Source organism: Amphimedon queenslandica, unplaced genomic scaffold (genome assembly GCF_000090795.2).
Source record: "Amphimedon queenslandica unplaced genomic scaffold, v1.1 AMPQUscaffold_13447, whole genome shotgun sequence".
Lineage (NCBI taxonomy): Eukaryota > Metazoa > Porifera > Demospongiae > Haplosclerida > Niphatidae > Amphimedon > Amphimedon queenslandica.
In genome coordinates this window covers 48,926-58,783 of record NW_003546317.1, presented here as the reverse complement: position 1 = coordinate 58,783, position 9,858 = coordinate 48,926, and the positions used below count along the sequence as shown (strand labels likewise).

The 9,858-nt window shown below is 35.8% G+C and overlaps 4 protein-coding genes across 6 annotated transcripts; 1 reads left to right on the top strand and 3 right to left on the bottom strand.

Annotated features, from left to right (window-relative positions):
* Nucleotides 1–42: 42 nt before the first annotated feature.
* LOC100636699 (PRKR-interacting protein 1-like) lies at nucleotides 43–1,222 on the bottom strand. The gene is made up of 4 exons (XM_003385820.3): nucleotides 1,020–1,222; nucleotides 875–953; nucleotides 380–566; nucleotides 43–243 (listed from the first exon to the last, which is right to left on the bottom strand). Exons 1-4 carry the CDS (start codon nucleotides 1,164–1,166, stop codon nucleotides 69–71), a joined length of 588 nt encoding a protein of 195 aa, XP_003385868.1. The 5' UTR covers nucleotides 1,167–1,222; the 3' UTR covers nucleotides 43–68.
* LOC100636574 (ubiquitin carboxyl-terminal hydrolase 30-like) lies at nucleotides 1,209–6,159 on the top strand. Of its 3 annotated transcripts, XM_019995329.1 has the most exons (11): nucleotides 1,246–1,398; nucleotides 1,470–1,531; nucleotides 2,847–2,931; nucleotides 3,556–3,647; nucleotides 4,001–4,055; nucleotides 4,134–4,223; nucleotides 4,316–4,404; nucleotides 4,453–4,518; nucleotides 4,997–5,277; nucleotides 5,742–5,816; nucleotides 5,867–5,947. In XM_019995329.1, the coding sequence occupies exons 1-10, from the start codon at nucleotides 1,284–1,286 to the stop codon at nucleotides 5,800–5,802; spliced, it is 996 nt and encodes a 331-aa protein (XP_019850888.1). In that variant the 5' UTR covers nucleotides 1,246–1,283; the 3' UTR covers nucleotides 5,803–5,816; nucleotides 5,867–5,947. The 3 variants fall into 3 exon arrangements, with proteins under 3 accessions (XP_019850887.1, XP_003385867.1, XP_019850888.1); XM_019995328.1 differs by lacking the exon at nucleotides 5,742–5,816 and having other exon boundaries at nucleotides 1,209–1,398; nucleotides 5,867–6,091; XM_003385819.2 differs by lacking the exon at nucleotides 5,742–5,816 and having other exon boundaries at nucleotides 1,210–1,398; nucleotides 4,453–4,515; nucleotides 5,867–6,159.
* A 56-nt stretch (nucleotides 6,160–6,215) lies between these two features.
* Nucleotides 6,216–7,611, bottom strand: LOC105312408 (14-3-3 protein zeta-like). Its single transcript, XM_011405031.2, has 5 exons — nucleotides 7,344–7,611; nucleotides 6,959–7,295; nucleotides 6,654–6,864; nucleotides 6,309–6,444; nucleotides 6,216–6,253 (listed from the first exon to the last, which is right to left on the bottom strand). The coding sequence occupies exons 1-5, from the start codon at nucleotides 7,609–7,611 to the stop codon at nucleotides 6,237–6,239; spliced, it is 969 nt and encodes a 322-aa protein (XP_011403333.2). The 3' UTR covers nucleotides 6,216–6,236.
* On the bottom strand, nucleotides 7,601–9,846 carry LOC100634312 (protein BMH1-like). Its single transcript, XM_003385802.3, has 5 exons — nucleotides 9,665–9,846; nucleotides 9,314–9,605; nucleotides 8,137–8,356; nucleotides 7,930–8,044; nucleotides 7,601–7,789 (listed from the first exon to the last, which is right to left on the bottom strand). Exons 1-5 carry the CDS (start codon nucleotides 9,723–9,725, stop codon nucleotides 7,749–7,751), a joined length of 729 nt encoding a protein of 242 aa, XP_003385850.1. The 5' UTR covers nucleotides 9,726–9,846; the 3' UTR covers nucleotides 7,601–7,748.
* Between the last annotated feature and the right edge of the window lie 12 nt (nucleotides 9,847–9,858).

Sequence of the window (9,858 nt, the reverse complement as noted above, 5' to 3'; positions counted from 1 at the left end):
GTGTAGAAAGGCCTTTATGCTATGGAGTAGTAGCTCAAACAATTGCAATCAAGTTGTTACTCATCATTTTATTTTCCTCCAATAACAAAAGGATTCTCATAAGCATCATCATCATCATCATCATCATCATCATTCTCACTCTCATCTCTCTTAGCTTGTTCCTCAATGTCTCCTCCTACAGGGAGTTTTTCTGTCTTCTTATCTAATAAAATCTTTTTCTCTTTCAATTGCTTTTTCTTTAATCTAAAAAAAATACAATTATAAAATTGTGAACGAGAATATTTTATTTATTGATTTATTTATTTATTGATTTATTTATTTAAGGATTCACAGAATAAACATACACAAATATAACAAAATGCATTACATAACTGTATACCTTTTTGCTCTCTTTTTTGCTGTTTTTTGTTCAGCAGCTGCCCTCTTCTCTGCCAGTCTCATTTGAAATTCAGCATCTTTGTCTTCCTTTTCTGCTGTCTCTCTGATCCAGTCCTGTCTTATTGACTCGTAGCGTCTCAAGTGACGATAAACGTGAAACACTTCACTACCAGCACCAGCACTTGACCCTATTATCATCAAAATTAGTATTGCCATTACTACCGTATAGGGGGTATATTTCACGGGGATTTAATTTCGCTAATTTCACCGTTTTAAAAAATTCGTGAAAATTTTTATCCATAAAAATTATTTTTTATCATACTAATAATGGTCAGTAGAAAAAAGTGCAAAAATTTGTCTTGTGAATAGGTTCAAAGGTGATTTTCGTGAAATATTTTCCCCGGGAAATAATTATATATACCCCCTATGTATATACAGTATTAGAACAGCATTTTATTAATTTTGACTTTAAGACATTCATAATGATTGGCCTCACCCATATAAAATCTTTTGAATTCTGGAGGCTCAGGTGGCTTCCAATCAGGCTTCATGTCTGGTACTTCTACTGGTTTTTCCTAAAAATAATAAAGAAGAGAAGTCCAATTTAATACTAGTAGAAATGAATAGAGAAGTAAACATACTGGGTCAGCCATTAATTTCTCTAGTTGGTACTTTTGTTGGCCCTTAGCTGAGAGATGATATGGACGCTTGTCCTCCTCTCTCCGACCTCTACCACCTTTATTCCTCTCCTTTTCATCTGTCTTCCCTTCACTTGCAGAATTACTCATAATTCTAACAAGCCCCGCCCTCTCAAATAAAATGGCGCCGTCGTCACGGACGCCATTTTATAATGGGCGTGGCCGCCACAAAATAATGGCGAAAAGAAAGCAACTGTAGAAAAGATAATGTCAGGCGTTTTGCAGGACAGCACGTTTTGGTGGACTCTCTGTCTAACAGGTGCAGCTGCCATCGCAGCTACAGCTTACGTTTTGTTTGGTCCCGAAAGCCTCAGGGGTAGAGGTAAAAAAAAAAAAACCAAAACTGCACGACTACTAACATGTGACATTATGATAATATTCCCTTTCATGCAGATTCTCGTGTACCAGGTCTCATTAATCTTGGAAACACGTGCTTCATTAATTCCATTTTACAAGTGAGAGCAACTGGCATAATTATGTATTACTTTGTTCACAATCACACATCTTGAGCTCCACATGTACAGCAAAAGACCATGTATATTATATATATATATATATATATATATATATACATACAGGGTATTTCATTAAAAATGGCTCAGAAAGATTTCCATATTTTTATATTTTCTGATGCATATACATGTACTTATGTTGTGTAGAAAGTTTGAGCTGACTCCGGTCACAATTGGATTTTTTATGATTTTTTTTAAGCTACTCCAAAATCAGGCCAAAGTCCCTGTACTATAGTACAGGGTTTCGGGCCAAATTTCATGAAAATTTGAAAGGAGAGAATTCTTCATTTTTATAACTTTTTCTGATGCATATACATGTACTTATGTTGTGTAGCAAGTTTGAGCTGATTTCGATCAAAATTGGATTTTTTATGAATTTTTAAAAGTTACTCCAAAATTGGGCCAAAGTCCCTGTACTATAGTACAGGGTTTCGGGCCAAATTTCACGAAAATTTGAAAGGAGAGAATTTTTCATTTTTATAACTTTTTCTGATACATATACATGTACTTATGTTGTGTAGCAAGTTTGAGCTGATTCTGATCAAAGTTGGATTTTTTATGAATTTTAAAAGTTACTCCAAAACCAGGCCAAAGTCCCTATAGCAGGGGCGTATCTAAGGGTGGGCCTGGGTGGGCCTGTGCCCGACCAACTCAGCAGACCAAAAAATATTTTTTCTTTTGTATATTAGTCCTTTTAAAAATATTGCTCACTTTATTATGATAGCAATGAGACAAGACTAGCATAGCTAATAGTTTTAGCCAGTGTAAATATAATGATGACATGGTAGAGACTTCCATAGCTCCATTTGGGCAATTGGGCTGCCATTTTTAAAATAATAACTACTACTAACCAATCAGTTATTAGACTATTCACATTAATTATTAAAGTAATCGAGTTGAAAATGGCTAAGAAACTCTGCTGAGTCTGTTTGAATGTCTTCCCAAGGCCAGTACTACTACTAATGAAGAAAATATAAGCACTGAAGTGCACATCTTAGCTTAATTAAAGTAATAATCGTAGTATTTAATTGACCACGCCCGTCATGAATATTAATTAGCTCTAAAAATTTTCGCGGCGCGCTTCGCGCGCCGCATATTTTTTCTCCGTGCCCAACCAACTCTCAGAGCTTAGATACACCCCTGCCCTATAGTACAGTGTATTGTGTACATTTACATGTATCATGCCTTGAATGTACATGCATTCTTAGCTTCCTTAGCTTTTGTTCATTGTAATATTTCCCTATGCATGTTTCTATAGGCAATGGCTTCCATACCATCCTTACTTCAATGGCTGGACAGTAAAGAAACCCCACTAGCAGTTTCTCTTAAGAATGTCTTACATGGTAAAATTAAGTTGATAATTAAGCTAATTAAGGTACAAAGCATGAGCATCTTTTGGGTAGTGTAATTAAAAGTCATCTCACTGTTATTATTATTATTATTATTATTATTATTATTATTATTATTTTGTTGTTGTTAATATTATTATTTTGAAAGGAAAGCTAGAATTGGGATGAAGTTAGGACAGGATGAAAATAAGATTAAGTTGATAAGAATAAAAAATAAGTTAATAAGGATAAAATTAGATTAACATTTATATTTTAATATTATCATCATCATCATTATTATTATTATTATCATCATCATTATTAATATTATTATCATCATCATTATTAATATTATTAATATTATTAATATTATTATTATTATTATTAATATTATTATTATTATTATTATGCATCTCAAGGCAATAGGAACTATACATTGCTATAATTATTTTAATCTATTTATTTAAAACATTTTTTATAAATATTTGCATTAATTAGCAATACTACTATGGCATGACTGGCACCTACTCACACATGCCTAAACTCATTTCCTTCTCTCATTCTCTATGTCCATATACTATGTGTACATGTACATGTAACTCAATGTATACCAATTCAATTAGTTCCTCTACTTTGTAGCTTTAAATGACAATAATGAAGTGAATATCTCGCCTGAGGAACTTACGCAAGCTCTAATGAGGCACAGATGGTTGATCGATCATCAGCAGCAAGTAAATTGTAGCCATTTTGCATTCACAGTATAGCCTCTCTTAATGGACACTCTCTATAGTGGACAGCTCCATTTAATGGACAGCACCTAGTGTACCAATTACATTCCTTATTGTATAAATAACCTCCACATAAAGGACACCTCTGTATAACAGAGACACTGTCTTGTACCAAAGTGTCCATTAAGAGGCTAGTCTGTATTACTGTTTTACCTTTAGTATAGGCTCTATTGCTTATTGCTTTATATTATGTACATGTAGCTATTGTACACGTACGATGTAGATACATGTACATGTACATGTTTTACATGTATCTTCAATATTGTACATTGTAGTTACATTTTCTTTGTTTCCAGGATGCTCTGGAGTTTTATCATGTCCTCCTAACAACTCTGGAGGAAGAAATGACAGGTAAAGACGAAATTGCTGGTTACTAAAAATAGCGAGCGTTACCAAAAATAGAATGAATACTGAGGTTCTTCAGTGTAGGCCCCACTTTGTCACTCTCTGATCTAATCAATGATCCTCAGGTTGAAGCCCAGAGTTCCAGCACAAAAGGCATGGCTCTCACTAAAATTGGTAATAATTATTCTTTATTATTATAAAAATTATTATCTTTGTATATATATAATAATGCAAAAAAATTCATTTATTATGATTTGTTTTTCTAGGTTCATTCAGTGCTCCTTCTCAACCTAAATCCTGTCCTTTGCAAGGCCTGATGTCCAGTAGTCTTGTCTGCTGTGACTGCCAGCACGCTGTATGGCATAACACAATCAAGTGGTTATTTATCTGTATCTCATTTTAGTTGCCAACTCGGTATGAGTCAATAGACAGCATCTCTCTTCCTCTTAGTCAAAGGGCAGCCTCAGTAGTAGGTCCTAATAATGATATTAAGACACACAATGATGTACAATATACATGTATTTGTTGTGCACTCTTTACTATGAGGGAGGGAAGAAGGAAACTAAAATCATTATTATGGTCTGCAGAATGAGTTCACCTCGCACTCTGTATGACATGTTCCATGAACCATAGGCTTCAGTCAGTGGTTTGTATTAGAATTAATACATGTAGTATGGGCCAATCTATTAAGGCTACTCTCGTGGAGGAACAAAAAAGCTCATGTACATGTAGGAACAAAAAAATTAAAGGATGCAATCTGTGTCATTCATTTTTGTGCCTGTTTTATGTTCGGAAATGGATGAAAACGTGATAAGATATAGGAACAAAAACAGAGTTCAAAGTGTATCTCTTTGCGTTATTGTGTAAAGTCAGCAGGCTAAAAAATCCTTTCTTGTACCAACTTTAACTTTACCACAAGTACTTTTCTCATCTCTTTCCTCCTTTAGTCCTCATCGCTAGTCGAATGCCTCAGGGACTACATGAGCTCTGAGATAGTGGACGACATTGAGTGTCCATCTTGTTCCAAAAGAGCCGGCGTAAAGACAAAAAGAAGTTTTCGGAAGAAACTACGGATTGGGCGTCCTCCGGAAGTACTCTGCCTTAATATAATCCGGAGTGTTTGGAGGTCCGATGGCACGATGGTGAAGAACAGGTCCAGACTGGTATTCCCTCTTACTCTTGATATCAATAGTTTCCTAACTACAACAGCAACAAGACAAGACAAAACGTGAGTAGTGGAAAGGTAGCAGCTAATTTTTGTAATGTTTGGGCTGCTGTACCTGCATGCACTAAAACCATATGCCTATTGTAACAGTAAAATAGGTAACAGTAAAATATGTAACAGTTCCAAACTAAACTGTGCTGCTTTTTTTAGCACGCTAACAATAGATGTACCAATAATTATGGTAAAGATAGTTAAGAGCTGTACTGATGTAATCATAAGAGCTATAGTCCACTATTAATGGTAGGGTTTGGTCAGTTTGAATGGGTTTTGAATATAATCTCTTAACCTGATGTACCAAGTAGACTTGTGAGTCTAATAATGTAATTTTCAAACTACTGTATATGTATGCCATGCTTTCCTAAAGCTAAATTCCCCTTTTTGTGTGGTTGTATAAAGCTGTGCCACATACATGTACACTTTCCTTTCAAGAGGGTGTAGTGTTTATAACCATATTTGGTTATTTTCAGTTGCAAGTCAAATCAAGCCATACTTGGCCCAAAGAATCCCAATAGCACTCAACAAGTGTAGACTTGTCAAAGAATGTCAGTCATATTCAAGAATGCTGCTAATAATGAAAAAAAACTTTTTTTAGGAAGTATCAACTCAGAGCCGTCGTTGAACATCTAGGAGGACCTTCGTCAGGGCACTATTGCACGTACAGGCAATGCGGGAGACAGTGGTTGTATACATCGGACACCACCGTCTATCCTGTGTACAATCATGAGGTTATGAACTGTGAAGCATATCTTCTCTTTTATCAAATGGATTGAAAAAATGATAATAACAATAGCACAATTGGAAAATAATGATTATTATTATTGTCAAAAAATAAAATCAAACTAATGACAATTGTTGTTATTTTAAAAGACAATTATTTAATGTTTGAGAGAGAAAAAATAATAATAAAATGTACTTGATGAACTTCAGCAAAGTATACCTTGTAATTATTATTGTAAGTGGAGCTAATCTCTTTCAGCATCTAACAAAAGAAGGCAATTAGTTATAATAGCTTTGTTCAGTCTCGTCGTGTGTACCTTGTTGATCATCTTCCTCAGCTTCGCTGGTCCAAAGGGTCAAATTGTCCCTAAGCAGCTGCATAATCAAAGTGCTGTCCTTGTAAGTGCTTTCTGTGGCAGCATTATCAAGATCCTTGACAGCGTCATCAAAAGCCTAAAGAAAGACATTCCATTGTTCATAAGAAGGGAGGGAGGGAGGGAGAAAGGGAGGGAGGGAGGGAGAAAGGGAGGGAGGGAGGGAGAAAGGGAGGGAGGGAGAGAGAGAGAGAGAGAGAGAGAGAGAGAGAGGGAGGGAGGGAGGGAGAGAGAGAGAGAGAGGAATGGGGACAAAAGAGAGCTTCAGAAAGAGAAGAAGAATGTTACTTTTTTGGCTATAGAGCAGGCCTTGGCACCATCATTTTTTATTTCATAAAAGAAGACGGAATAATTAAGTGCAAGACCAAGACTGGTTGGATTGGTGGACGGGAGCTTCTCTGCTAATTCTAGCGCTTTCTCGTAAGCAGCCTCACCATCGCTTACAATCTTATCGTTTTCCTTATCATACTCAGCTTTATAGCGGCAGTAATCACCTTTCCTATTATAATTTATAATGCAGTTAGAATTAAATGCATGGTTATAAACCAGAATATTGTACATGTTTTTATTTATAACAAAAAGTTCACACTTACATCTTGTAATAAAATATCTGGGTCTCAATTTCCTTCTCATCAGTTATCTCATCGTTAGCTTTTTTTAATATTAGCTTCGAGTCCAGGAGCTCAATCACTTCGTCTATTATTTCCGTTAGCTCTGTTTCTACCTTCTTCTTGTACTCTTTTGTAATCTCGAGAGGGATAGCTCCTTTTGTTTTACCCTCTTCGGTTTTAGACTCTTGTACTTGTAATGTCCTCCATGACGCCCTTCTGGACCCTATAACGTTCTTGAAAGCAACAGAAAGAAGGCTCCTTTCGTCCATGCTTAAATTACTGTCCTTCTGTACTTTGCTCTTCATATATTTAGCCATATCTAGTTGGCCATAATTAGACACAGTATCCACTCGAAATCAGCACCTACCTTCAAATCTTTCTGCATGCTCTGCAAGCTTGGCCATATCTACAAGATCAGGGATGTCCATGTCTTCCATTTCGTGGCTATTTGAGCTCTCCCAGTCTCCTTTCTCAGTTTCAGAAAGACGGATGGAATGTAGAAATGAACGACTCACAAAATTGGCCGCGCAATCCCAAACACGTACACGTGCAGATCTACGGTGGTTACTATAACGACCACGATTGACGTCATACCAACCGGAAATAAAATAATTGGTAATAATAATTATTATCATCACTAATAAGAAGTAGGGTCAAGAATCCACACACACACAGACACAGTGTAATATTAATGCTAATATGTAAAAAGGTGTCAATAGGTGAGCTGGCACATCAAATGCGACAAAGAGTTTTTAGAAATCAGCTCGCTAGCTTAGTTCTGATCCTCATTGTCGTCATTTTTGTCTTGTTGATCTACATTAAAAAAAAGGAACAAATAATTCACAAGACAAAAGATAAAAAAAACATTGATTCAGTCTTAAAGTCATTAATTGGCCAATAAACAAAACTGCCTTAGCAATTATTGAATGCATAAATTTATATTTTCTTATTACCAGTCTCAGAAGTCCAAAGAGTCAGGTTGTCTCTAAGAAGCTGCATAATCAAAGTGCTGTCCTTGTATGAGTCTTCCTCAAGGTTATCTAAATCAGTAATGGCACTATCAAATGCCTGAAAAAAAGAGAGCAGAGAATATAATGAAGTATTTATCATCCCAAGCAAATAGACCACCAGTAAATGATCATAACACACATACACAATACCTCTTTAGCAGTTTTACAAGCTCTTTCTGGGTCATTTTTAATCTCATAGTGGAAAACTGAGTAATTAAGAGCAAGACCAAGACGAATCGGATGAGTTGTACTAAGGTTTTCTTTAGCTACTTCTGTAGCCTTCTCATAGGCTTCTTGGCTTTTTCGAGATGCATTATCTTTTGCATCACCAGTAGAATATTCAGCAGCATAACGATGATAGTCTCCGCTCCTAGAAATCAAAATAACACATAATTATACATGTGTGTGTGTGTGTGTGTTATATAACACGATAATTATGGGTTGATATCAATTCAAAGTATCTAAAGTCTAAAGTGGAGGGTGTATCAACCCATATCACATGTTATACATGTATATAATATATTTCACTGTTCATGAGATATAAACATGTATTATGGTAGATGCTGCATGAGCAAGTAATTTACTTAAAATTGTGTTCAGAATGTTAATTGGTCTCGTCTTCCAAAAAAAGCTTTGCAATCCCCTCCAATACAAGGAAGGGACACAAAAGAAGAAAGGAAAGATAAGATACAAAAAAAGCACTGCTAGACCTTGTACCCCAAATTGTGTATCAATGGCAGATGATGAGTAAAAGTTGACTCTTAAGTCGGATAATCTTTAACCATAATGACACTATCAATTTCAAATCAAAAACTTGGGCATTACATTACACTAGATTTGAACCAAATTCAACTCTAGCGTAATAATTATTGTAAATCTGCCTTTATGCGAGAAGATAGAAATACCATTGGCAAAACAATTGACATACAATACTGAAGCAAATAAAACAAAATATTTTAGCATTCAATTTCCATTCAAATGCCATAAGTTATGGCTAGATTGTAAGCTACTATTGATGCCATTTAATCCCGTGCACAATAAGAAATAATTCAATTCCGCTACTAGCGATAGCGCCACAACCCACAAGGCTAAAATTACCGTAGGATACCTTTTTTCGAGGGCTGTAAATTTTGCAAATTTGCCAAAAAATCTATTTTGTGAATTTAATTTTCACAGATTTCTGCCGTCTGCCATCTTTTACCGTAATAATTTGATTTTCGTGGAAGTAACTTTCGCAAATCTTCAATAAATCGCAAAATCCACAAAATTTACAGCTCTCGAAAAAAAGGCGCCCTACGGTAATACAAGTACAAAAGAACAAACTTACATTTTGTGATAAAAGACCTTAGACTCGTTATCATCGGCTACAGCAATCAAATCATCTAGCAATTCAGTGACATCTTTCACGATCTCATCCAGCTCTTTTTCAATCTTCTTCCTATAATCTGCAATTATTTCTTTTGAGGGATCCTTTTGCTCTAGACTGGAAATGATGCGCCAAGAAGCCCTCCTGGCCCCAATAACGTTCTTGTAAGCCACGGAGAGAAGATTTCGCTCTTCTGTGGTAAGCGGAGCTTTTCCTTTGGACTTGACGACTTTTTTCATTACATCGACCATGTCTGAGGGGGAGAAGGGGCGGAAGAGAGTGAGATAAAAGGGTACAGTCTGCCAAACTTACCATTATATCTCTCTGTTTGCTCTGCAAGCTTTGCTTCAAAAACTTCTGGTGATTCTTCCATTGCTTCTTCTTCTTGAAAGTAGTGCTTCTACAATCTTTACGAACTCCAAAGGGACTAGGGGGACTAGTAGGGGGACTATTGAGCTTTGATGATGAGCAATGAATGAATGAATAACCGCACTGCAATGACGTCA